The 27,455-nt window shown below is 48.0% G+C and overlaps 1 protein-coding gene across 1 annotated transcript; it reads right to left on the bottom strand.

The window, feature by feature from the left end:
* Positions 1-1,627: 1,627 nt before the first annotated feature.
* Positions 1,628-27,427, bottom strand: NSFL1C (NSFL1 cofactor). Its single transcript, XM_087962372.1, has 9 exons — positions 27,249-27,427; positions 18,957-19,054; positions 15,747-15,821; positions 14,309-14,474; positions 11,890-11,982; positions 10,589-10,698; positions 9,851-9,988; positions 4,131-4,295; positions 1,628-2,269 (listed from the first exon to the last, which is right to left on the bottom strand). Exons 1-9 carry the CDS (start codon positions 27,348-27,350, stop codon positions 2,107-2,109), a joined length of 1,110 nt encoding a protein of 369 aa, XP_087818498.1. The 5' UTR covers positions 27,351-27,427; the 3' UTR covers positions 1,628-2,106.
* Between the last annotated feature and the right edge of the window lie 28 nt (positions 27,428-27,455).

Raw genomic sequence — 27,455 nt, 5'->3', positions numbered from 1 at the left:
ATAGGGACCCCTTTGGTGGGAAGGGAACAGCGTTCTGTGCGCCTTGTGTGTGTTTAGCCATGCTGGCCAGATGACCATGGAGACGTCTTTGGACAGCGCTGGCTCTTCAGCTTTGTAACGGCGATGAGCGCCGCCCACTAGAGCCAGAAACGACTAGCACGGATGTGCGAGGGGAACCTTTACTTTTACCTCACCAATCCTTCTGAAAAGCATAAGACTTATTTTCCCAGCACTATTGTTAACTTGCACCAAGCCACGTTTTGGAAAGGGTCGTCGTCCCCCGTCCCCCCCGAATCTTCCCTCTGCCCAAACCGACTCCGATGCCCCCCTGGATCTGTTTTGGGTTAGAAAAAGGGGACGGAGACTGTTGTCCTATGGTCAGTTTGAATTTTTTCCGTTTTTTTTTGTTTTAATGCACACATTACAATAATTTACAGAATTCGCCATGGACTCCCATTAGCTGAGACAAAAGAAGAAAAAAAAAGAAACAATAACATCCTTTTCCAAACCATCCAGCCATGTCTTAAGACAGAGTAAGGGGAAAACCTGGCTTGGATTAGAAACCCCTGGTCTGAAAGCAAAAGCTGATTTTTCCTCCCCAACGTGACCCACAGGAAAGAGAAGCCACGGGGAGACCAGATTTAGGGAGAAAACCTGCAAGCAAGGAAAACTATTGGGAGGGGGGGAGGCAGTTTAGGGATTTTTTTTGAAGACGGGAGGACTAATCCCAAAAAGCAGTTGGGGGACTGCGTCCAATTCTCAAAAAACAGTCAGGTTCTGGTTAGACAGACAGATAGACAGACAGTCCGCCCTAGTCCCCCTCCTTCGTGAACTTCCTTAGAGCCCCCCCCCCAAAAGAATGAACTCAAAGGCCAGACCCGAAGGCCAAAAGCTGGAGAATTAATAAAAAGATAAATCTTTGCATGTTGCACCGAGATGCAAAACTGCACCCACGGAGCCCTGCCTGGCGTCGTATCGTGTCCCAAAACTTTTGGGGAGAAGGAGGTTAGAAAGGAAAAAAAAGAGGCTGGGAAGGAAGAAAGGAAGGAAGGAAGGGAGGGAGGGAGGGAGGGAGGGAGGGAGGGAGGGAGGGAGGAAGGAAGGAAGGAAGGAAGGAAGGAAGGAAGGAAGGAAGGAAGGAAGGAAGGAAGGAAGGAAGGAAGGAAGGAAAAGATGGATGGAAGGAAAGGAAGGAAGGAAGAGATGGATGGAAGGAAGGAAAGAAGGAAGGAAAAGATGGATGGAAGGAAAGGAAGGAAGGAAAAATAGATGGAAGGAAAGGAAAGGAAAGGGAGGGACGGAGGGACGGAAGGAAGGAAGGAAGGAAGGAAGGAAGGAAGGAAGGAAGGAAGGAAGGAAGGAAGGAAGGAAGGAAGGAAGGAAGGAAGGAAAGGAGGGAGGGAGAAATTAGCCTGTTTTAGAAGGGGAGAACTTGACAATCACCGTCATGGCAATGTTTGTCAATCTTCGCCATTTTTTAGATGGGTGGATTTCAACACCCGGAATTCCCCAGCCAGCATAGCTGGTTGAGAAATTCTGGGAGTTGAAGTCCACCCATCTCAAAAGTTGACCAGATTGAAAAATAAAAATTTAGTTGACGATAGGAAGAGAGAGAAAAAAAAAGAGGTCCCTTTTTGAGGGGTTCACTTTATTTCATACACCGAAAGAGAAGGAAGATATGAGAGGGCCACCCGTTCCCAAACGGGACCTAGGAGACACTGTGGGACCCACAGCCTCCCTCCCTTTCACGCTCCCGCTTCCAAAAAAGCTGTCAGCATCCGTTCTCCAACAAGATTCCGGCAGGCACACCGGGAAACAGAAAAAAAAAAATCAAAACAAAACACCCAGTCTCGGTTTGGTACTTCGTTCCTTCCGTAAAAGTCCATGGATCAGCACAGGGGGGTGTGGGGGAAAAAGAAAAGAAATTAAAAAGAAAAGGAAAAAAAAAAACCCGAATATACGGGCAACGCAACCCCAACAGGCCAATCCGGAGTGCCGGGGAAAGCCAGCGTGATTGCCTGGTGGCCACCTTTCACGGTGAATGCCGCAAAGAGAGAGCGAGAGAGAGAGAGGCGATGTGGACCGGCGGGCGGGAGGATGGATCCATTATACGAACCGCTGGACGATGACGGCGTTCAGGAGGTTGGCGTCCTTCAGAGTCTGGTCCTCATCCGAGAGCTCCTTGTTGGGGAAAGTGGTCATGAGGACGAAGCCCGTGGCGGCCATAGCCGGCCGGGCGTCCACAATGAACAGCCGAATGTCACGGATCCTGTCCGGGGGAAAAACCTTGGGTTGGTTTCTTTTCAAAATGTTTTATTACTCCTCCACTTTTATTCTGTTTCCAAATAAGACGGCGAACGTGGCTAATAGGCCTTCCTCTTATTTCCACACACACCCCTCACAACAACAACCCTGTGAGGAAGGTTGGGTGAGAGAATGCAGCTGGTTCAAAGTCACCCAGCTGAACTTTGTGTCTGAGGCGGGACTAGAACTCACTGTCTCCTGGTGATTGGCCCAAAGTCACCCAGCCAGCTTTCATGCCTAAGGCGGGACTAGAACTCACTGTCTCCTGGTGATTGGCCCAAAGTCACCCAGCCATCTTTATGCCTAAGGTGGGACTAGAACTCACCGTCTCCTGGTGATTGGCCCAAAGTCATCCAGCCGGCTTTCATGCCTACGACGGGACTAGAACTCACCGTCTCCTGGTGGTTGGCCCAAAGTCACCCAGCCAGCTTTCATGCCTACGACGGGACTAGAACTCACCGTCTCCTGGTGATTGGCCCAAAGTCACCCAGCCAGCTTTCATGCCTACGACTGGACTAGAACTCACCGTCTCCTGGTGATTGGCCCAAAGTCACCCAGCCAGCTTTCATGCCTAAGGCGGGACTAGAACTCACTGTCTCCTGGTGATTGGCCCAAAGTCACCCAGCCATCTTTTATGCCTAAGGTGGGACTAGAACTCACCGTCTCCTGGTGATTGGCCCAAAGTCACCCAGCCGGCTTTCATGCCTACGGCGGGACTAGAACTCACCGTCTCCTGGTGATTGGCCCAAAGTCACCCAGCCGGCTTTCATGCCTACTGACGGGACTAGAACTCACCGTCTCCTGGTGATTGGCCCAAAGTCACCCAGCCAGCTTTCATGCCTAAGGCGGGACTAGAACTCACCGTCTCCTGGTGATTGGCCCAAAGTCACCCAGCCAGCTTTCATGCCTACGACGGGACTAGAACTCACTGTCTCCTGGTGGTTGGCCCAAAGTCACCCAGCTGGCTTTCATGCCTAAGGCGGGACTAGAACTCACTGTCTCCTGGGGGTTGGCCCAAAGTCACCCAGTCAGCTTTCATGCCTAAGGCGGGACTAGAACTCACTGTCTCCTGGTGATTGGCCCAAAGTCACCCAGCCATCTTTCATGCCTAAGGCGGGACTAGAACTCACTGTCTCCTGGTGATTGGCCCAAAGTCACCCAGTTGGCTTTCACGCCTAAGGCTGGACTAGAACTCACCGCTGTCAACTCATAAAGCATTCCTATGCCTGATTCCGAGTTGCCATAAGAAGGGGGGAAGGAAAAGGCCAAATGAAGACCAGAAGCACATTCCACTCTTATCTTGTGGTGATTGTAGCCTAGGCTACTGGATCTTCTGCCCGCCCCTGAAAATCTTTCATTGGAGAGTGTGATTGATGACACCTAGCCCATGATTGGAGAATCTGATTTATGACACACCCAGAGGGAGTGGGGGAGAAACAGGGTCATAGGTGATAGTTAATTACATGTCTCAGAGTTGGCTTCTTACAGGTTAATGCCGGACATGTTGCTGCTAATAAATCTTTTGGGATTCTTTTGAAGCTTGGCTCAAGGCTCATGATTTAATTAGGGCAATCGTCGGAACCCTGACAACTGTCTCATGGCGATTGGGCCAAAGTCACCCAGCTGTCCTTCATGCCTAAGGCAGGACTAGTACCTCACCATCTCCTGGGGGCCCAAAGTCACCCAGTTGGCTTTCATGTCTAAATGAATCGTTAAAACTGCTGGAAGTTCATATCCAGCATCAACTGGCGTTTTTGGCTGGTCCAACTATTCCTCCTTTGCCCCCACCCTTCCCACCTCCTTCCTTCCCCCCCCCCCACCCTTACCTGTGACTGTGGTTGAATTTCTGTACGAGACGCCCACCGTCTGCAAGCCGGATCTGGATGTTGGTGGTGGGCTCCGTCTCGTCGATGGTGATCAGGGAACGGGCTTTGGCTTCATTTTCCGCCTGCTGGGAAGGCGAGCTGGAGCCCATCACTTGGGGGGAAGTGCTGGGGGCAAAGCAGAGAAAACAGGAGGTAAGTCGGCTTTGCAAAAAAAAAAAAAAAAAAAACTTTTGAGTCCTTTGCAGAAAAGGTCAACTGGAAACTTCCAACCTCTCTGGCTGAGCTAGGATATCCCCTAACGGCCACTGATGAATTAAAGCTTCTTTGATGGGTTGCGAGGAAAAAAAGAACTATTTTTACTACTTTATTTCTTTGTATCCTGCCTTTTATTATTTTTACAAACAGCTCGAGGGGGCGACCGTGTTCAACAGAGCTTCCTCCTCCTATTTTCCCCACTACAATAACCCTGTGAGGTAGGTTGGGCTGAGAGGGTATCCAAAGTCTCCCAGCTGGCTTACATGTCTAAGGCGGGACTAGAACTCCCAGTCTCCTGGCAATTGGCCCAAAGTCACCCAGATGGTTTTCATGGTTGTGGTAGGACTAGAACTCACTGTCTCCTAGTGATTGGGCCAGGGTCAGTCAACTGGCTTTCATGTCTAAGGCAGGACTAGAACTCACCGTCTCCTGGTGGTTGGCCCAAAGTCACCCAGATGGTTTTCATGGTTGTGGTAGGACTAGAACTCACTGTCTCCTAGTGATTGGGCCAGGGTCAGTCAACTGGCTTTCATGTCTAAGGCAGGACTAGAACTCACCGTCTCCTGGTGGTTGGCCCAAAGTCACCCAGCCAGCTTTCATGCCTAAGGCAGGACTAGAACTCACCATCTCCTGGCGACTGGCCCAAAGACACCCAGCTGGCTGTCATGCCTAAGGCAGAACTACAACTCCCAGTCTCCTGGCGATTGGCCCAAAGTCACTCAGATGGTTTTCATGCCTAAGGCAGGACTAGAACTCACCGTCTCCTGGCGATTGGCCCAAAGTCACTCAGATGGTTTTCATGGTTGTGATAGGACTAGAACTCACTGTCTCCCAATGATTGGCCCAGAGTCAGTCAGCTGGCTTACATGTCTAAGGCAGGACTAGAACTCCCAGTCTCCTGGCGATTGGCCCAAAGTCACCCAGCCGGCTTTCATGCCTAAGGCGGGACTAGTGTCAGCATTCCAGAAAACCTCTATTCCAACAAAAAACTCCAAGACAGCCACCCTCTCCAAGGTTCTTTTTATTAGAGCAGTAGACTGGCATATCTGGAAAATCCAGAAAGTTCCGGGTTTCCTTGCAATAAGTAAAAACTACAAACCCACCCGCTGTGCCCATCATGGCATCACATGCCCCAATCACCCTCCGTCCTGACTTGAGACGTCCTCTCACCCAGGTGCAGAAATAACATGACCTTGACTTAGAAGAAAAATGCTATTGTGTCTAACCACATACGCTCCAAGAAATTCCCCCCTCCCATTATTTTCCCAGGCTCAAGAATGTGGCAATGTGGAAATGACTGGTGCTCATATGGCTTCCAAAGCTGATAACTAGAACTCACCTTCCCCTGGTGATTGGCCCAAAGTCACCCAGCCGGCTTTCATGCCTAAGGCAGGACTAGAACTCACTGTCTCCTGGTGATTGGTCCAAAGTCACCCAGACGGCTTTCATGCCTAAGGCGGGACTAGAACTCACCTTCCCCTGGTGATTGGCCCAAAGTCACCCAGCTGGCTTTCACACCTAAGGTGGGACTGACTAAAACTCACTGTCTCCTGGCTACCTTAACCACTACACCAAACATGCAAGAAGTGATCACATGAAGTGTGTGTGTGTGTGTGTGTATGTGTTGTAAATATGACCCAATTGCCAAGTGCCTGAATTTTGATCACACAACCCTGCAACGGTTGTGTGAAAAACATCACTTTTTTTCAGTGCCATTGTAACTTTGATCTGTTGTACCGTCACTAAGCCAATGGTTGTAAGTCAAGGACTACCTGTGTACTACGGAGACTTTGATCCCTGCAGCTTTTAATGGAGCAAAGCTTCCTAGGGGGGAAAAAAAACCTTTTAAACCGATGTACCTCAAATGGACTAACTTACAGAAAGCATAAGTAAAATCCCGTGGAATTGAAATCTAGCCAAGGTCATAAAAACAGTTTTATGAGATAAACGTTATCATAAAGCAGTTTACGACATAACCAAAAAAATGCCATTAAACTTTTCCTTTGCTGATGTGCGACTGAGCTGCGCAGTTCAACGTAGGTTATATTCAAGGCAGAGACACCTCTGAATAAATACAATTTTTTCCTGTGAAGGAAGGAAAGGCAGTCCTCCGCTTACAACAGTTTAGTGTCTGTTCAAAGTTACAAAGTCACGTAATACCCTTTTTGCGTCCAGCTGCAACACTCGTAATTGTGAAAAAAAGGTCCTAAGTCACTTCTTTCCGTGCCCTTGTAACTATGAATGGCCACTAAAGAAATGGCTGTAAATCAAGGACTACCTGTATTGTTATTTAGGACAGGGGTCGCCAACCTTTTGGACCTCAGGGACCACCAAACTCATATTTTTAAATCCCAGGGAACCACTAACTGGTTCTGTTGGGTGTGGCCTAATTTGTGGGTGTGGCTTGGTGGTCATGTGACTGGCTGGGCATGGCTTGTATGTAAATATTATAAATATTTATATAAATATTGAATTTTTTTATTTTTAAAAAAAGAGCAACTTTTACCCAAAATCAGGCAAAGCAGGCAGGCAGATTGAGTTGCTCACAGAATCACAGATTCATTCAGAGATCTATCTATCTGCCATCGGCTAGCTCAGTCTGTCACATAATATTTGGTTGCCGTAAGTCTGCACTGAATAATAGAAACTTCAGTCCTAAGGGAGCTTTGGCTGTACTAGAAAGCAAGAAATCCAACCACTTCCTGCTTCCCAGCTAATCTAAATCTCACAGCTGATGGTTGGAAAAATAGCAATTTAGCGGGCAAGTTTGCCGGGTAAGGAGTGAGTGGGCGGGGAGGGTTCCCGCGGGCCATGTGGGCGGCGCAGCCTTGCGTTTCTGTGCAGCCTGGATTAATTGCTTTGGGGGGTGTGTGCTCTGGGGGTGAGATTTCTCTGCGGCCCACCAACATTTTCTCGCGGCCCACCGGTTGGTGACCGCTGATTTAGGATACTGTCAGCTACCCAGTGTCAACTCATAAAATGTTCCTATGCCTGTTTTAGTAGTTGCCATTAAAAAAAGGAGGGGGTTGGGAGGAAGGAAATCTGGAAGAGCAGTGCAGCAGTTTGGAAACAAAAGTACATTCCAACTCTTATCTTTAAAAGATTGTAGCTAACCTACCAGAGCTTTTGCCCAGGAATATATTCAATTGGAGAACGTGATTGATGACACCCAGCTCCTTAAGGTGCTCAACTGGAGAATCTGGTAAATGAGACACCCAGGGGGGAGGGGGGAAAGTGGGTCCCAGGGAGTTCCCCCCCCCCTAAATGACGTAGGCCGGAGTTGGCTTCATGCAGGGCAGGGCCAGTATGTCGCCTCTAATGAATCCTTCGAAGTTTTTTGAAGTTTGGCTCGAGAATCATGATTGAATTAGAGCGATTGCTGGAATCCTGGCACCCCACTGGTAGCAGTTGGGAGGAAGGAGTGACCCAAGGAATCACCAAACCACTTTATTGGACAATGTGATCTGTGACATTTGGGGAGGGAAATTTTTGCTCTTTTAAGTAGGCTAAAACTGTGGGAAACTTCAGAGTTGGTTTTCACTAGCTGTGCCAATACGATGTATCCAATAAACATGTTCTTTGGGGAAAAAAATGGGCAGCGTATAAATTTAATAACTAAAATACAGCTAGTCCTTGACTTACCACATTTTGTTTAGTGACCCAAAGTTACAACGGCACAAACAAATGTGACATGACCGCTTCTTACAGTTATGACTGTTGCAGCGTCCCCCTGGTCGTGGGATCAAAATTCAAATGCTTGGTGGCTGGCTCATATTTACAACGGTTGCAGTGTCCAAGGGTCATGTGATCGTTTTTTGCAGCAGTCACGCCCTCGTCGGAGCCTGAATCTGCAGAGGGAGATCGAGCGGGGCGACTCCATTGGCTTGGGAGGAAAATGGGGAGGAGCAGGCTGAGTGAGGTCAGGATTCGGAGGAAAGAGGGCAGGATGACCAAGAGAGGCAAAGCAGTGAATATGAGAGCTCAGGCAATGAGCAACGACCGTCCCCTCCTGATCCAAGAGCATGGAGAGTGGAGAGAAGGTGAGAACAGCACAGGCTGACCCAACTACTTGGGAGGAGAGCGTCCCGCCCCTCTTCACAAGGCACACCAGGGGACAGAGGAGACTTAAGGAGACGCTGTGGGGAGGAGCATTTGTCAGGAACAAACGCAGAATTCATAGAGTGTTAAGTGCCGATGTTTGAAGTTTCCTGGGTTAGTGTTGTGGCCCACCGGCGGCTGGCGGAGCTGGCAGTAGAGTCGGACAGTAGTGAGGAGGTTGGGGAGGAACCTGGGCCAGTTTTGGAGGCCGAGGAAGGCTCGGGACGAGGGCTCTGCATCAGAGGCAGAGATGGGGCGAGGGCAGGCTGGCAGTCATCAGCTACCTTCAGCTTCTGGAATCGGTTCCCAGCCTGCGCATGTGCAGAGCTGCCAAAAGGAAGGCACAATTAAGAACTCAGGGTCGACGTGGGAGTAAGGCCACAGGTGGATGATGAATGGCCCCTCCCGTCAGGATTAAAAGACAAGCAAAAGGGGAGGGGGCTTTTGCAGGAAACAACTCGCTTGTTCGTTCGGTAGTTTTATCTGTTCCAGCCTCGTGGAAATTTGTCTGTATACCCAGCCCTTCCCTGCCAGCACTGAGCGTGGAACTATTTACCGGGCAGCGTTCCAGGATTGATAAAGGTCTGAGCTCATTAGTCTACCTTCGCAAGGCTGTTTGGCCAAGCCGCTGACCGACTGTGAATGAAATAAATTCACATTAATGTAATAGAAGAGATTTTTTTGCCGGGACTCAAGAATTGACTTAAGTGCTTTTTGGGGAGGCCTAGGACAGAACACTTGCATTAGTTCTGGATTCCTGGATGACTTGCCTTGCTCCTTGGCTTCCTGGGCTCCTCGAATTGCCCTGCTGGCTGGAGTGTGTGTGTGTGTGTGTGTGTGTGTGTGTGTGTGTGATATCACTTTGCTCTGGGACTTGCCAGAAATGTGGGAGCGTTTTGGAGAAATTTAGAGCAATAAAGGGACGGTTTGAGCTGCCAGCTGCTTGTGTTACCTCTGTGCCATGCGGCCTTCTGACAAGCACAGTCAATATAACAGATAACAGATAATCAGAGTTGGAAGGGACCTTAAAGGCCATCTAGTCCAACCCCCTGCCCAAGCAGGAGACCCTACACCATTTCTGACAGATGGGAGTCCAATCTCTTCTTGAAAGCCTCAAGGGATGGCGCTCCCACAACTTCTGAGAGCAATTTCTGTCCCATGGGTGGATTGTTCTCACTGTCAGGCTAAATTCACTTAACTTACTAACTTATCAACGGCAGTGATTCACTTAATGACTGTGGCAAGGGAGGTCGTAAAATGGGGGCAAAAACTCAAGTAATGGATGCTTCGCTTGACGACAGAAACTTTGGGCTCGATTGTGGTTGTACGTCGAGGACTGTTCCTAAATACCCCACTTGCTTACTTACCTGCCTAGCTTCTGGCCTTCTCCGGTGAATGCCTTGAAGGTACCCCTGGACTTCATGAAATCCTCATCGCGGTGGTCCTCTAGATCCAGGTTGACATGCCCGCCACGCGCCAACCGACGGAGCTCGGCGGGGACTTCTCTAGAAGGAAGGAAAAAAAAGGAAGGCTGCTCTCAGGAGACGTCCACTTACTGCCCTTTCCCAAACAAAGGAAGACGCAACCTGGGACTCTCCCCGTTTCTATTTTCAGGACAAACGGAGTCCCAAGAAGGTGTCATGTCCCTGTCGGAGTCTGAATCCGAGGAGGAAGACGGACAGCTGACAGGGAGCGGGAGTGTGGCTCCGGTGGCTGTGGAGGAAACTGGGGAAGGGCAAAGTCCAGCTGGGCAGAGCAGGGGAGAGGTAAGAGCAAAGGAGAGGGAGTTCGGAGGAAGAACCAGGCCCACCACCGCTTCAACCTAGGGCAAGCAAGAAGGAATGGAGAAGGGAGCAACATGGGTTGCGTGGCTTACGGAGGAGGAAAGGGCCCTGATTCCCTTCTTTAGCCACAGCTGGGAAGAGAGTTTAAAAGAGATGCATGCTGACTGCGGCAGGCTGCTGGGAGCGAATAAAGGGACTCTTATTGATTATCTGACTGTGTTGCCTTTGTGCCACGCCCCAGGTCATTCCAGAAGGTCAGATCTGAGCAGCTGGTGAGTGCCAGCTGTGGGGCTGAAACTTCCCCAGGACAGAAAGTATTACCCCCGACGGATGGACTCCAGGAACTGAGAGTTGGAGGGATCTTGGTAGCTCCTCAGCTCGCCACTGTCTAAGCTAAATCCGCTTTTCCACAGCTTCAGGACTACGTGGACCTAGGAAAGAGAGACAGACGGATTAGCAACAGCGCTTAAGACTTATATGCCACCTCACAGTGTTTTTACGGCTCTCTCTGAGTGGTTTACAGAGTCAGCACATTGTCCCTAACCATCTAGGTCCACATTTTACCGACCTCAGAAGGAAAGAACCTGGAGTCAGCCTTGAGGTGAGAATCAAATTCCTGATAGTTGGCAGAATTAGCCTACAATACTGCATTTTAGACACTGTGCCACCATGGCAAGGAAGGGAGGGAGGGAGGGAGGGAGGGAAAAAGCACTTAAGACTTATATACTGCTTTACAGCACTTCACAGCCATCTCTAAGCAGTTTAGAGTCAGCCTCTTGCCCCCAATGATCTGGGCCCTCATTTTACTGACCTTGAAATGATGGCTGAGTCAGAGGAAGGAAGGAAGGAGGGAAGGAAGGGAGAAGGAGGGAGGAGGAGGGAGGGAGGGAGGAGGAAGGAAAGGAGGGAGGGAGGAGGGAAGGAAAGAGGGAGGGAGGAAGGAAGGAAAGGAGGGAAAAGGAAGAGAGGGCAATAGCACTTGGACTTATATACCGCTTCACAGTGCTTCACAGCCGTCTCTTAAGCGGTTTAGAGTCAGCCTCTTGTCCATTTCAACCCCAATGATCTCGGCCCTCACTGTCTATTTTTACTGACCTTGAAAGGAAAGAAAGAAGAAAGAAAGAAAGAAAGAAAGAAAGAAAGAAGAAAGAAGAAGAAAGAAAGAAGAAAGAAAGAAAAAAGAAGAAAGAAAGAAAGAAAGAAAGAAAGAAAGAAAGAAGAAGAAAAGGAGAAAAGGAAGGGGAAAGGAAGGAAGGAGGGAGGAGGGGGGGGGGGAAGGAGGGGGAGGAGGGGGGGGAAGGAAGGAAGGAAGGAAGGAAGGAAGGAAGGAAGGAAGGAAGGAAGGAAGGAAGGGAAGGAAGGAAGGAAGGAAGGAATATCTACAGCTTTCTTGTACCCATCCAGACCTTCCTAATTTTCCAAAATCCAAAAAACTTTCCCCAGGCCTGAACAGCGACTGACCCACTTCCTAAACCTGCTTTACCTTGGAGAATTCAAAAATTCCACAGCCTGCCAGCAGCTTCTAAGTTTGGGAACTCTGCTGTTCTTGGCCCGGGATTCCCTACGATAAAGTTTGGGACCCTCAGAGCTCCGATTTCAGATCGAGTCCTGAAACAACTCACATCTTGGGCGGCGTTCTGCTTCAGTTCTCCCGCGACGTAAGCGGACTCTTCCTCGGGGGCCGCTCCCAAGCGATACCCGCCTCCGGCAAAGGGCTGCCAGGGAGGAGGGAAAGGAAAAAGAAAAAAAGAGAGAGGAATGAACAAGAAGTCCGCCGGCCAGATTTTGGGAGGGGGAGGGCAGAAGAAGGCAAGGAGTCTTGCCCAGTTCTTCTCCATGAAGCTCGGTGGCTGTTTAAAGCTATTATCAGCCTTCAAGTTCCTCCATCCTATCCAAAAGATGATGATTATTTTTTATTATATAGGACAAAGCAATGTTCTTTCTGCTCTCCAAATTAAGCGCCGACTAACACGACTTCCAAAATACCAGGGATTTTTGTAAACCTTTCTTAGAAGTACCTGGATTTGGGTGGTTGTGTTTCTGACAGCCTAACAACATCCGTTAGGAGGTAGAATATAGATTAAATACGCTATGGCAGGAGAGTCTCCAAACTGGACAGCTTTAAGTCTTGTGGACTTCAACTCCCAGAATTCCTCCTCCAGCCCATGTTAGCTCAGGAAATCTGGGAGTTGAAGTCCACAAGTCTTAAACTTGCCACGTTTGGAGACCCCTTGCACTCTAGTGATCAATGCTTCCTATTCCTCTAACTCAAGGGTCTCCCAATGCGGCAGCTTTAAGATTTCTGGACTTCAGCTCCCAGAATTCCTCAGATAGCCATGCTAAGTCCACTAGTTGGGTCATGAAACATGTGCAAGAAAACAGCCAAGCTCAGAACACCAAGAACCACACAGTCCTCCTCCTCCTCCTCTTCCCTCCCTCTCCAGTATCCCACTCCCCTCTAGCACTGATGTTACCTAGTTGGGTCATAAAACGTGTGCAAGAAAACAACCAAGCTCAGAGAGCACCAAGGACCCCACTGTCCTCCTCCTCCTCCTCCTCTCCCTCCTCTTCCTCCACTCTGCAAACCCCACTTCCTCCTAGCACTGATGATGTTCCTTAGTTGGGTCATGAAACTTCTGCCAGAAAACCACCAAGCTCAGAGAAAGAGAGGACCCCACAGTCTTTCCTCCTCCTCCTCCTCCTCCTCCTCCTCCTCCTCCTCCTCCTCCTCCTCCCCCTCCTCTTCCTCCTCCTCCTCCTCCTCCTCCCTCCTCCTCCTCCTCTTCCTCCTCCTCTTCCCCTCCACCTCCTCCTCCTCTTCCCCTCCACCTCCTCTTCCTCCTCCTCCTCCCTCTTCCCCCTCCCCTCCTCTTCCTCCTCCTCCTCCTCCTCCACCTCCTCTTCCTCCTCCTCCTCCTCTTCCCCTCCCCTCCTCTTCCTCCTCCTCCTCCTCCTCCTCCTCCTCCTCCTCCTCCTCCTCTTCCTCCTCCTCTTCCCCTCCACCTCCTCTTCCTCCTCCTCCTCCACCTCCTCTTCCTCCTCCTCCTCCTCTTCCCCTCCCCCCCTCTTCCTCCTCCTCCTCCTCCTCCTCCACCTCCTCTTCCTCCTCCTCCTCCTCTTCCCCTCCACCTCCTCTTCCTCCTCCTCCTCCACCTCCTCCTCCTCCACTCTGCAAACCCCACTTCCTCCTAGCACTGATGATGTTCCTTAGTTGGGTCATGAAACTTCTGCAAGAAAACAGTCAAGCTTAGAGAGCCCTAAGGACCCAACAGTCCCCCTCCTCTTCCTCCTCCCCTCCTCCTCCCCCCCCCTCCTCCTCCACAAATCCACCCCCTTCTAGCACTGATAATTACCCAGTTGGGTAAAAATGTTTGCAAGAAAACAACCACACTCAGGGATCACCAATAAAACTACAGTCCTCTTCTTCCTCCCTCCTGCTCCCCCTCTTCCTCTTTGCAAAACCCACTCCCTTCTAGCATGGATGAAGTTACCTAATTAGGTCACAAAATGTCTACAAGGAAAAAAACCAAATTCAGAGAACATCAAGGATTCCACCGAAAGAGAAAACCCAGATAACACCAGACAAATAATCAAGCAGAAAACAATACCTCAATCGAGGAATTACCAGGGGGGGAAACTACAGCCCTACCACTTTATATAGACAGAGGAAAAAACCCACTTCCTTCTAGCAATGATGATGTTGCCTAGTTGGGCTATAAAACGTGTGCAAGAAAACAACCAAGCTCAGAGAGCACCAAGGACCCCACTGTCCTCCTCCTCCTCCTCCCCCTATTCCTCCTCCTCCACTCAGCAAACCCTACTTCCTCCTAGCACTGATGATGTTACCTAGTTGGGCTACGAAACGTCTGCAAGAAAACAACCAAACTCAGAGAGCACCAAGGACCCCAAACATCCCCTCCCTCTGTGCCAAGCGTGGTTCTGTTTGAGGGAATCCTTAAGCCACTTGAAAGCAAATCGGCCCACCCACCCAAGACCCCTCAAAAGTATGGATTAGAGCCCTATCGAAGCGCTCCATCTCACCTTTGGCCTGCTGCCTTCCCCGGGGCTCTTAGCTGTCCTGTCGACGGCCACGGCCCCGTGTTCTTTGGCCCCCCGGAACAGATCTTCCACCAGCTCGTTCGAACTCTTCTTCCTCGGGGGGCCAACAATCTGCTGCCCGCTTCGTTCTGACCCACCGGCATAAAACCTGAATGAAAGAGAAGATTTGAAAGGAAGTCCTTGTCCGAGGGCAACGGTCAGCTTTGGAAGTCATCTTGAGACCAGATGCTCCCACGCTGCCACATTTTTGAGGGGGAATTTGTTGGGAGTGCATATAGTTAGAGATACTAATGTTCTTTTCCTAATTCAAGGTCATGTTATTTCTGCACATAAGTGAGAGGAAGTCTTAAGTTGGGATGGATGGTGATTGGGCCATGTGATGTGATGATGGGCGCAGGGGATGGATTTGTAGTTTTTACTTATTGCAAGGAAGCCCAGAACTTTCAGATTCGGGATTCCACAGATGTTCCAGTTAATATCCAAATAAATTTTTGAGAAGATGTCTGTCTTGGAGTTATTGGTTGGAGTGGAGGTTTGATGGAACGCTGACTTCAGAAGCACAGCATAGTGTTTTGCCAGCAAACCCAACAGCTGATATAACCGGCTGGCAGCCTGCGGAGACGGCAGCAGAGTCGGACACTGGGGAGGAACATGGGCCAGTCCTGGAGTCTGGGGAGGACTCGTCTGACACAGAGATGGGGCCAGGGCCACCTGGGCGTTATGTGCTGACTCCGGAGCCTCCAGAATCTCACATCAGTGAGGCAGAGGAACAGCGGGAGCCTGTTCCCAGTGTGCGCTTGCGCAGAGCTGCCAGAAGGCAAGAGCAGTTAAGACAAAAGGGGCGACTCGGGAGTAAGGCTGGGAGATGATTGGCCCCTCCCATAAGACATAAAGGAGGAGCAAAGGGAGAGGAGCCTTTGCAGGAAGCAACTTTGTTCGTTCTGGTCGGTTTAAACTTTGAAGCTCCATGTTGATTTAGTCTTGTACAGCTAATTGGCAATTTAGTCTTAGGCTGCATTTCAAGGAAGATAAAGGTGTGTGCTTATCAGACTTAACCTGAAGGACTTTGGCAGACTTCCATGGGACTATTTATCAAAGGAATACTCGCATTTAAATATTGGCAAATATTGTGTGTGTGTGTGTATGACACACACACACACACAGAGTATACACATACATAATATAATTTTTGTCAATATTTAAATGCAAGTATGGATAAGGGGAATAAGGAAGATGATTTTTATCTGATATGACCCAGGGACTTTTTGGAGAATTTCCAGTTATGGCCGAACTGGGTATTTTAGAGGCCGGAGCCACATCTGTCCCTTTGTCTGTCCCTGGATTGCTTTTATGTATAGTCCTCGACTTACAACCCACACAGGCTTTCCCAGTTCCTCCTTCCATCTGACCAGTGACCTACCTTTGTCCTTCCTCTTCCTCCTCCTCTTCCTCCTGAGCGTGAACGAGGTCACGGAACGACGTCACCCTGTGGTCGCTGGAGAAAGGAAAAGCAAGCATGAAATGAGTTTGCTGCTGCCACTTCCTCCGATGTGGTTTCTCTCCTCGGAATCTTTCAGGCTCTGACCAGGGTGAAAATACTTAAGACGCAGTTGTAAACCAGGAAGTGGACTTGCAACAGCCACCAAAAGGGTTACACAGGGTCACAGGGAAAATGAGCTGCCAATTGCATTCCAGGTCCATTCAAAGATTTATTATTTTCATCTCTAAATCCACTGATGGCACCTTCTGCATTCAGGGTTTTGGCCCAGTCTGCTAGATTTAAGGTTTTTCAAACTTTAAGAATGTTGGCTTCAATTCCCAAAACTCCCCAACCAGCAGGCTTTAAGATGGGTGGACTTCAACTCCCAGAATTCCCCAGCTAGCAAGGTTGTTAGGGATAACATTAGTTACCTAACTTAGTTTGAGTAGAATAATATATAAACTATGTTAGTGAGTTTAAGTGTATGTATCACTTTAAACTGTAAACCAAGTTTTTGGGTGCGGTTGTAAAATCACCATAAGAGGGAGCAAGAGAGCTCACTGTTTTCCCTGGCTTATACTGGATTGCTGACAATGAAGGATTGATGGTGATAAACTGCGTGTTTGCTGAAAGAAGAAAAGGGGTTTGATTTTTCTTCATATCTCTGACTGCAAAAGAGATATATCACTGGACTGATTGATTGTAAGTTTACTGACCTCTTTTTCGACACTGGACTTTGCAAACTGAATAACCCCCGGATGGACTGAACTTAGTGTATGATATATGGACTGTTTTGACTATGCTATAACTCTTGCTGGAATAAAAACTATTTAACTTGCACAGTGTATCTGTCTTACTGAGTGTAAGCTACAACAACGTTTTTATCTCACACATATCTGCCTGTCTGCTAGACTGCCGTTGCACGTTCTGCTAGGGTGTATATCCCTAACAAAGGTTTAAGATTATGGAGTTCAACTCCCAGAATTCCCCAGCCGGCAGGATTTAAGATGGGTGGACTTCAACTCCCAGAATTCCCCAGCCGGCAGGATTTAAGATGGGTGGACTTCAAGTCCCAGAATTCCCCAGCTAGCAAGGTTTAAGATTATGGACTTCAACCCCCAGAATTCCCCAGCTAGCAGGATTTAAGATGGGTGGACTTCAACTCCCAGAATTCCCCAGCTAGCAGGATTTAAGATGGGTGGACTTCAACTCCCAGAATTCCCCATCTAGCAAGGTTTAAGATTATGGAGTTCAACTCCCAGAATTCCCCAGCCAGCAGGATTTAAGATGGGTGGACTTCCACTCCCAGAATTCTCCAGTCAGCATGCTTTAATATTGGAGTTCAATTACCAGAATTCCCCAGCCAGCAGGCTTTAAGATTGGAGTTCAGCTCCCAGAATTCCCCAGCCAGCAGGATTTAACATGAGTGGACTTCAACTCCCAGAATTCCCCAGCCAGCGTGCCTTACGATGGGTCAAGTTCAATTCACAGAATTCCCCAGCCAGCAGGATTTAACACAGGTGCAGTTCCACTCCCAGAATTCCCCAGCCAGCAGGCTTTTAAGATGGGTGGACTTCAACTCCCAGAATTCCCCAGCCAGGATGCTGGCTTGGCTATTCTTCCTCATGACCCTGATGTGGCTGAGCATGAGTTTACAGAGATTGCAAATGTGATATCCCTGCAACGGAACATTAGTGTCTTCAGAAGACGACCAACCACATGCAAATAATGTGGTGCTGGGCTACATTACAACCTACAGAAAATAAATGTAATAATTAAATATAGTACCTCATCTAATATGATGCACAAAAATTATCATGCAAGAAGTATTAAACTCTACAATACGCTACCGATTCTGGTGGTCTTGACACAAAAATCACTCTGGTGAATAGTTTTAAATCCAGTCTCTCAACTTACAACAGTTCATTTAGTGACCGTTCAGTTACAATGGCACTGAAAAAAGTGAATTACAACCACTTTTTCACACTTACGACAGTTGCCGCATCCCAATGGTCATGTGATCATGATTCAGAGCTTGGCAACCGGCTCATATTTACGACGGTTGCAGTGTCTCGGGAAAATATAATCCCTTTTTGTGGTGATCTGCCAAGCAAAACCAATGGGGGAGCCAGATTCACTTAATGACAGTGTGACTCACTTAACCGCTCTGATTCGCTTAACAACTGAGGCAAGAGTGGTTGCAACATGGGGAAAAGTTCATTTAACCACTATCTTGCTCAACAACGCCAATGTTGGGTTCGGTTGCAGTCGTAAGTCAAGGACTACCCATAAAATCACACTGTGATGACCCCAGAGCGTGGCACAAAGGCAATACAGTCACATAACTTAAGAACCTCCAATTTTGCTCCCGATGTACAGGTTACCTTTGGCTGGAGAAAAACTCTCCCAGGAACAGCCTTTAAGTGGAGGAAATTCAGTCCGAAAACAAAGTACATACAAACTGAAAGTACATACAAACTGTAACTAAAAATCCAAACAAACCACGCTACAGTAATTAACTTGACTGGGCAGGAGAAGGAATTGCAAGACTTGAAAGGCCAACAAAACTCACACAGTTGGGAAGACGCCAGGAACCCAGATAAGCCTTGACAATAACCGATAACTCACAATTTCAACAAGTTGCTGTGTGCAATCTCCCTTTTAAACACTGTGTTCCAGCTGCAGCTAATGAAGGGAATCAGGGCCCTTTCCTCCCCGTAAGCCATTCTTCTCATTCTTCTGCTCCCTTCTCCATTCCTCCCTGCGTACCCTAGCATGAAGAGAGGGTGGGCCTGGGTCTTCCTCTGATCTCACTCTCCCTTGTTCCACCTCTCCCCTGCTCTGCCCAGCCAGACTTTGCCCTTCCCCAGTTTCTTCCACAGCCAACGGAGCCACACTCCCACTCCGTCAGCTGCTCGGCCTCCCCCTCTGAATCAGATTCCGACAGGGACATGACACACATCCTCACTGAGAGCCATTTTCACAGAAGCTCCTTGTTTAGGAAATGCCGTTGCTACGAATCATACACCTCCCTGGCAGACCCTGCTCGGCTCTCCAAGACCTGAACCCAATGGTTTTTTTTCCACCAGAGAAGAATCCAAAGTTATGATCTCACGTTGACTCCCGCAAAGACAGGTAAGGTTACGTCACCTGGCTGCAGTGCCTCTGGTAACCGAGCTGGAGGTTGGTTGTGGGAGGGTCATGATGTCTTCGTCACCACCATCTTCGTAGAAACTAGCCAGGGCAATCTGGGAAAAGAAAAAAGAAAAAGGAACAGCATCCCACGTTAAGAAATGATACCATCCAGCAGCACGTTAACGGAATAAGAGGGTTGGAAGGGGCATTGGGGGGGTCTTCTAGTCCAGCCTGTTAGGAATAACATGGTTACCTAACTTAGTTTGGGTAAAATAATATATATAGACTATGATTGTGTGTGTCACTTTAAATGCAGAGCATGTAATTTTGGGTGCGGCTGTAAAGCACCATCAGAGGGAGCAAGAGAACCTTGCTAGCTCACTGTTTGCTGGCTTTTACTGGATTGCTGACAATGATGGATTGATGGTGATAACTGCGTGTTTTTCCCCTGCTATTGCTGAACGAAGAAAAGAGGTTTGATTTTCTTCATATCTCTACTGCAAAAAGAGATATATTACTGGACTGATTATTTGTAAGTTTACTGACCTCTTTTTCGACACTGGACTTTGCTAATGAATAATCCCCGGACGGACTGAACTAGTGTATGATATATGGACTGTTTGACTATGCTATAACTCTGACTGGAATAAAAACTATTTAACTGGCACAGTGTATCTGATTTACTGAGTGTAAGCTACAACAACGTTTATCTCACATATCTGCCTGCCTGACTGACTACCGTGCACGTTCTGCTAGGGTGTATATCCCTAACACAGCCCCCCTACTCAAGCAGGAGAACCTCCTAGACCAGTGGTGGCTAATCTTTTTGGGTTCCTGTGTGGCCCTGCGTGTGCACGCGCTTCCTCCCCTTCCCCCCGCAGCCCTTACCTGCACTGTGCCTCCCACCTGATTTTCGGGCCTTTTCCGGCCTGCCAGAGGCTTGAGGGAAGCCTCTGCAGGATTTGCAGGCCAAAAAATAGGCCCGTTTCATCACTTCCAGTATTTCCGGAAATACAGGAAGTGACGAAACAGGCCTGTTTTTCGGCCTGCAAAGGCTTCCCTCGAGCCTCTGGCAGGTTGAAAAAGGCCTGAAAATCAGCTGGGAGGCGCCCGCATGCGCAGCGAGGTAAGTTTGCCTGGGGCTCGCGTGCCATAGGTTCGCTATCACGGTCCTAGACCATTTCAGATAAGTGTCTAGACTCTTCTTAAAAACATCCCGTGATGGAGCACCCACAACTTCTGGTGGCAAGCTGTTCCACTGGTTAATGGTCCTCACTGTTTTGGGGCGTAACTGGCCCCCACTCTAGCAGTCTTCTGGAAGGCGGACCTAGTTCTGGCAGCGGGCCTGGGGAACCTAGAGAGGGATGGAGCCCATTAAATGGCTCGTGTGATCTGCTGTCACCAGGGTGGGTGGGTGAGGGGTTATTTTATTTTATTATTTTATTTTATTATATATGATTCTTTTTATTACTTTTGTTTTTTATATGATGTTTTTATATTTTTTGTAAGCTGCCTTGAGTCGGATGTGGGAATAGGTGGCTGTCAACTCATAAAACATTTCTATGGCTGTTTTATAGTTGCCAACAGAAAGGGAGGGGGGGGCAAAAGGGGTTTGTAAGAGCAATGTGGCTGCTTGGAATCGATGGTAACTACTGGAATCCTGAGAGCAGCAATGTAAATCAAGAAAGAAAGAAAGAAAGAAAGAAAGAAAGAAAGAAAGAAAGAAAGAAAGAAAGAAAGAAAGAAAGAAAGAAAGAAAGAAAGAAAGAAAGAAAGAAAGAAACAAAGAAAGAAGGAAGGAAGGAAGGAAGGAAGGAAGGAAGGAAGGAAGGAAGAAAAAAGGAGAGAAGGAAGGAAGGACGGGAAGGAAGGAAAGGAAGGAAGGAAGGAAGGAAGGAAGGGAGAGGAAGGAAGGAAGGAGGAGAGAGAGAGAGAGGAGAGAAGGAAGGGAGGGAGGAGGGAGGGGAGGAAGGAAGGAAAGAAAGAAAGAAAGAAAGAAAGAAAGAAAGAAAGAAAGAAAGAAAGAAAGAAAGAAAGAAAGAAAGAAAGAAAAAAGAAGGAAAAAAGTAGAGAAGGAGGGAGGGAGGGAGGGAGGGAAGGAAGGAAGGAAGGAAGAAGGAAGGAAGGAAGGAAGGAAGAAAGAAAGAAAGAAAGAAAGAAAGAAAGAAAGAAAGAAGGAAAGAAGAAAGGAAGGAAGGAAGGAAGGAAGGAAGGAAGGAAGGAAGGAAGGAAGGAAGGAAGGAAGAAAAAAAGGAGAGAAGGAAGGAAAGGGAGGGAGGAGGGAGGGAGGGAGGGAGGGAAGGAAGGAAGGAAGGAAGGAAGGAAGGAAGGAAGGAAGGAAGGAAGGAAGGAAGGAAAGAAGGAAGGAAGGAAGGAAGGAAGGAAGGAAGGAAAGAAAGAAAGAAAGAAAGAAGAAAGGAAGAAAGGAAAGAAGAAAGGAAAAAGAAAGGAAGAAAGGAAGAAAGGAAGAAAGGAAGAAAGGAAGAAAGAAAAGGGAGGGAGGGAGGGAGGGAGGGAGGGAGGGATGCCGTAGTGATTTTGAACAGTCACTAAACGAACAGCTGTAAGTTGAAGACTAAACCAAAGCTTCATATTTTTTTCCACCTCAAGCACAAAGTCCAGAAGTGGTTTCCAAGTAGAAACCAAAGTAATTGTGTGTTTTTTTTTTCTTTCTTTAACCAAAGCAGTCAATTTAGCCATCTCTGCTAACTCCGTCCATTTTTGCAGCCATTCCTCCATTGTGGGAATCAAACTGTTGGGAGAGAGTGTTCTTTTTTTTTTTTTTAACAAATTTTATTAATTTTACAATGAAAAACAAATCAACGACACATACACGAATAGAAAAACGAGAAAAGAGCAAAGAAAAAAGAAAGAAAAGCAAAAAGAAAGGAGAAAGAAAGAAAAAGAAAGAAAAAATGAACACTTAAAAACATGGGAGAGAGTGTTCTAAATGCTGTTGTCATTCTTGCTGTCCCTCAATGATTTGTGTCTCTCTGAAAAGTTTTCCCAGAAAGTTTTCGCTGTGGCTTCAAACTCTTGAGGAGTAGCAGTCATTTATCGCAAGGGTTTCTCCAGAAAGACCACAGGTTTTGCTCTTTTCCTGCAGTCCTGGCTGTGTGCGTGGGACTGTTGTCATTTGCACAAAAGCTGTTTTTCACTTGGAAAGAGGTCGCCCCAATAGAGTACTTAAAAACAAAACAAAAATAAAAGGTCTATTGTGAAACGAAAAAGTCACAAGCTCCAAAGGGGTATTGAATCGTTCACTTTGGAAAGACACAAAGCGAGTCGCTTTCAAAGGTTATCAGGATTCTGTTTTGGGTGAGTCACTCTTTTCGCCCTTACAAGGTTGATGGCTGAATGTGACATATTTTGAAGCAGTGATGGCGATGGGATGGAATAGAAAATTGGAATGGAATGGAATAGAACAGAATTAGAATTAGAATAGAATTAGAATAGAGTAGAATATTGGATGGAATGAAGAATAGAATAGAATAGAATAGAATAGAATAGAATAGAAATAGAAATAGAAATAGAATATAGAATAGAATATAGAACAGAATAACAGATTAAGAAGAGATTTTGGAGGTCTTCTAGTCCACCCCCCTGCTCAGGCAGGAAACCCTATCCCATCTCAGACAAATGGCTGTCCAATCTCGTCGTAAAAGCTTCCACTGTTGGAACATGCATAACCTCTAGTGGCAAGTTGTTCCACTGGCTAATTGTTCTCACCGTCAGAAAAATCCTCCTTATTTCTGGGTTGCTTCTCTCCTTGATTAGTTTTCCACCCATTGTTTCTTGTCTTGCCTTCTAGTGCTTTGGAAAATGAGGGAACCCCCACTTCTTTGGGGCATGCCCTCAGATACTAGAACAATGCTATCAATGTTACCCTTTTCATAATACACCGAGGCATAGTTTAGCAAAGTAGACTTTAGCCATGTTGTATAACTAGTGGTGGGACTCATCTCGGGGGGGGGGGAGAGGAAATGAGTCTGCCTACCAAGATGAGGTGGATCGGTTGCTTTCGTGGTGTGGAGACAATAACTTGGTCCTCAACACCAATAAGACCAAAGAGCTTCTAATGGACTATAGAAGGAACAGATCAGACCTCCAGCCCTGGCTTATCAAGGGAGACTGAGTGGAGCAAGTGGCCAGTTTTAAGTTTCTGGGTGTTGCCATAAAAGAGGACCTGACCTGGAGATGCTCACATTGCAGCCCTGGTCAAAAGGGCCCAGCAGAGATTATACTAACTGAGACTTCTCAGGAAATAACAACTGGATGGAAAACTGCTGGTGACCTTCTACCGCTGCACCAGAGAGAGTATCTTAACTTACTGCACACCTGTGTAGGGTTTGCCAATTGCACAGGGGCAGATAGGACAGCACTTTAGAGGGTCAACATCATTGCCCAGAGGATCAATTGGTTGCCCTCTCCCCTCTTTGGAAGAGCTTCATAGCTCCCGCTGCCTTAAGAAAGTTCAAAACATTCTCAAAGATCCATCTCATCCTGGGTATCTTTTTTTTTTTGAACTATTATCATCTGGCAGACAGTGCAGGATAATAAAAAAAGGGCAAATAGACTGAAAAACAGCTTCTATCCCAGGGCACTAGCTCTGTTGAATTCTGCTGTATAGTGCAGTATTGGTGCGGTGTCGTGGGTTTCCGGTTCAATGTGTGAAGGGTGAAGGATGTGTGTTTGTGTTTATTTTCATGGTCATGATGTGCACTGAAGATGGTGCAAGGACAATAAATTAAACTAAACTAAACTATAAACCAGCCCCCACATCTGAGGTGAAATCAGAAAACTGGGTCAACTAAGTACCCATAGATCAGGGGTCCCCAAACTTGGCAACTTGAAGACTTGTGGACTTCAACTCCCAGGATTCTCCAGCCAGCACAGCCTTAAGTCTTCAAGTTGCCAAGTTTGGGGACCCCTGACATAGATCATAAGAGGCACTTAGAGGCACTTGATGTTATCAAATTTTTTTATGCCAAACACAGGCAGTCTTTGATTTACGCCTACAACTGAGCCCAAAATTTCTTTTCCTAAGCGAGACAACTGTGCAGTGAGTTCTGCCCCATTTTACGACCTTCCTTGCCCCAGTTGCTAAGTGAATCACTGCAACTGATATGTTAGGAACCTGGTTGTTAAGTGAATCTGGCTCTCCCCACCCCCCCTTGGCTTTGCTTGTCATAAAAAGGTCACAAAAGTTGATCAAATGACCTTGGGACGCAGTTAACAATTCATAAATACGAAGGCATTGCCCATCATCTGAATTTTGATCCCGACTATGGGAATGCTGCAAAGGTCGTCACCGTGAAAACTGGTCACAAGTCACTTTTTGCAGTGCTGTCGTGAGTCGAGGACCGCCTGTATTGGAAATTCACAACCAATTGTAGCATTTTTTTCAGGCGGTTTTTCTGGCATATCACTGGCTAGCCTGGAAGACTCCCTCAATTGTGGGCAGTAACATAATCGGAACAATTTCCACCTCCCTAAGCAGAACCATTGCAAAGAGAAACCAAACCAGTTCTTCGTGAAAGGCCTGTTGCCAAATTACAACCCCTTGCAAATGATGCCGTGAGGATCCAAAGGGTGGCATCTGGTGCCCGCCAATGTCTGGGATTCCTTCCCCCTCGAGCTCCCTTCAATGCCAAACCTGCCACGATGACTTGCTTGTTTCTCAGGGACGTGCCACTTGCCATCCCGTCTAATGAGGTTGCTATCTGCTCTTTTTGGGGGGAGAAAATGGAAATATTTGGTGGAACCGAACCTATATGTAAGTCCTCGACTTACAATCGTTCGTTTAGTGACCGTACAAAGTCACGACGGCACTGAAAAAAGGGACTGGCCATTTTTTGCGTGACTATTGCAGCGGGCCCATGGTCACGTGGTCACAATTCAGACTTATGACAACTGACCCGTACTTAGGACAGGATGCAGTGTCCTGGGGTCATGTGATGCCCCTTTTGTGACTTTCTGACATGCAAAGTCAATGGGGGAAAAGCCAGATTCGCTTAAGAACTGTGGTACTAATTTAACAACTGCAGTGATTCACTTAACAACCGTGGCAAGCAACGTAAAAGTCAACTAAACCGTCTCACTTAGCATTGGAAATTTTGGGCTTATTTGTGGTCATAAAACAAGGACTACCTGTAGTATTAAAATCAAGGCAACCTGGATTAGAATAGAATTAGAATTATAATAGAAATAGAATAGAGAATAGAATAAGAATAGAATAGAAAACAGAATAGAAAATAGAATAGAATATTGGAATGAAGAATAGAATAGAATAGAATAGAATAGAATAGAATAGAATAGAATAGGAGTGGAGTGGAGTGGAGTGAGTGGAGGGAGTGGAGTGGAGGAGGGGGGGAGTGGGAGGGAGGAGGGAGTGGAGGAGTGGAGTGGGGGAGTGGAGAGGGAGGAGTGAGTGGAGAGTGGAATGGAATGGAATGGAATGGAATGGAATGGAATGGAATGGAATGGAATGGAATGGAATGGAATGGAATGGAATGGAATGGAATGGAATGGAATAGAATAGAATAGAATAGAATAGAATAGAATAGAATAGAATAGAGCAGAGCAGAGCAGAGCAGAGCAGAGCAGAGCAGAGCAGAGCAGAGCAGAATAGAATTCTTTACTGGCCAAGTATGATCAGACACAGAAGGAATTTGTCTTGGTGCAAATACTCTTAGTATATATGAAAGAAAAGATACATTTGTCAAGAGTCAAGAATCACCGGATACCACACTTAATGATAGCAATATGGTACAATAAGCCATCAAATCATACTAGGAAACAGTCAATATAAAAATATATAAAATCAAGGCAACCCACACTGAAACAAAACAGTTGAACATGGGCATGTATGGTTTTTCCTCACCTCCCTGAACCATTTATTTATTATTAAATTTGTTTATTGTTCAATTTATATAGCGTCCTCGCCTCACAAACATTTGTTTAGGGAGCGTTCAAAGTTACAACTGCACTGGAAAAAAATTACTTATGACCATTTTTCACCCTTACGACCGTTGCAGCATCCTTGTGGTCCCCCGATTATAATTTGGATGCCTGGCAACTGACTCATACTTATGACAGGCGCAGTATCCTGGGGGGCGTACGCCACCCTCTTTTTGTGACCGTCTGACCAGCCAAGTCAATGGGGAAAGTAGATTCATTTAACAACCGGTGTCACCAGTTTAACAGCCGCGGGGATTCGCTTAATAACTGTGGCAAGAAAGTTCGTGGAATGGGGGAAAAGCACACTGCTGTCTCGCTGAGCAACAGGCATTTTGGGATGAACTGTAGGCCGTAACACGAGGACTGCCTGCACCACCCGTCTTGGGGAGTCCATGGGCAGCTCCTTAGCAAATGAAGTTCCCCAAAGGAGGCTGACTTTGCAGGGAGGGAGGGAAGGAAGTAGGGAGGGGGAAGAAAGCCCCCTCCCAGCCATTTAATTTGTACTACATACCCCATCATCCACAGGCTGGGTTGTGCACAGACAGGGCAGGAAAGGAAACTCTCCCACTTCTTCCCCCACTCCCTTTTGCAATAATCTTGCCCATCCCCTCTCCCCCCACTGCCAGAAGAGAGGGGAGGGCCCCTTCCCTGTGAAGTCTCCCTCCCCACAATTTCAATGGACCATAAGGGGAGGGGCTTCGTCCTAGAGGGGAGGAGACTGGCCCAGGGAAGACCCCCTTCCAGGCCTCCCTTCGCAGGCAGGGGTGATGGGGTGGAGAAGGGAGGGCTTCCAGTGAAGCCCCCCCCCCACCCCATTTCAATGCAGAATGGGGGAGGGGGGCTTGTCCAAGAGGGGAGGGGAGACGCTCAGGGAAGAGCCCCTTTCAGTCCCCCTTGACAGGCAGGGGTGATAGGGTGGAGAAAGGAGGGAAGCCCCCCCACCCCATTTCAATGCAGAATGGGGGGGCTTGATCCAAGAGGGAGGGAGGGGGCAAAGAGACGCGGGGAAGACCCCTTCTAGTCCCCCTTCACAGGCAGGGGTGATGGGGGTGGAGAAGGGCGGCTTCCAGGAAGCCCCCCACCCATTTCAATGCAGAATGGGGGGGGGCTTTGTCCAACAGGGGAGGGGTGAGGAATTGGCCCGAGGAAGACCCCCTTCCAGGGCCCCCTTGACAATGAGAGGTGATGGAGGTGGAGAAGGGGGGGCAGCTGGGTAGAAAAGCCCCCCCAGGGAAGGGTTCCCCCACTCCTTTCCGAGCCCCGGGAGGGGAGAGATCCCGGCCTCCCCCGTCTCCCCAGGAAGCCACGGAGACTCCGGGGACTTTTTCCCCCTCCCGCCGGGCCTACCTGCAGATCCCCGCCCGCCGACTCCAGGAAAAAGCGCGCCCGCTCCTCCTCGGCCCCGGTCACGGCCACGAACTCCCTCAACGCTTCTTCGCGATCCGCCATCTTGCCCGGTGCAACCGTCAAAGCGCTCCGGCCGCGCCGCAACTGGCCGCTAAAACGCCTCACGCCGCTTCCGCCCGTCTTCGAAGGCCACTTCCGGCCCTCGCG

This window comes from Notechis scutatus, chromosome 3, assembly GCF_049901735.1.
Source record: "Notechis scutatus isolate UNSWTSFEM ecotype Mainland chromosome 3, rNotScu1.2, whole genome shotgun sequence".
Classification (NCBI taxonomy): Eukaryota; Metazoa; Chordata; class Lepidosauria; order Squamata; family Elapidae; genus Notechis; species Notechis scutatus.
This window is presented reverse-complemented; position numbering and strand designations above follow the sequence as displayed.

Coding starts and splice junctions, on each gene's coding strand:
- NSFL1C (XM_087962372.1), bottom strand. CDS start 27,350: ATGGCGGATCGCGAAGAAGCGTTGAGGGAGTTCGTGGCCGTGACCGGG. Junction 14,475..15,746: donor GAGGAAGAGGAAGGACAAAG/GTAGGTCACTGG, acceptor TCTTTCATTCAG/GTTTTATGCCGGTGGGTCAG. Junction 9,989..10,588: donor CTGGAGTCCATCCGTCGGGG/GTAATACTTTCT, acceptor CCTTCCTTCTAG/AGAAGTCCCCGCCGAGCTCC.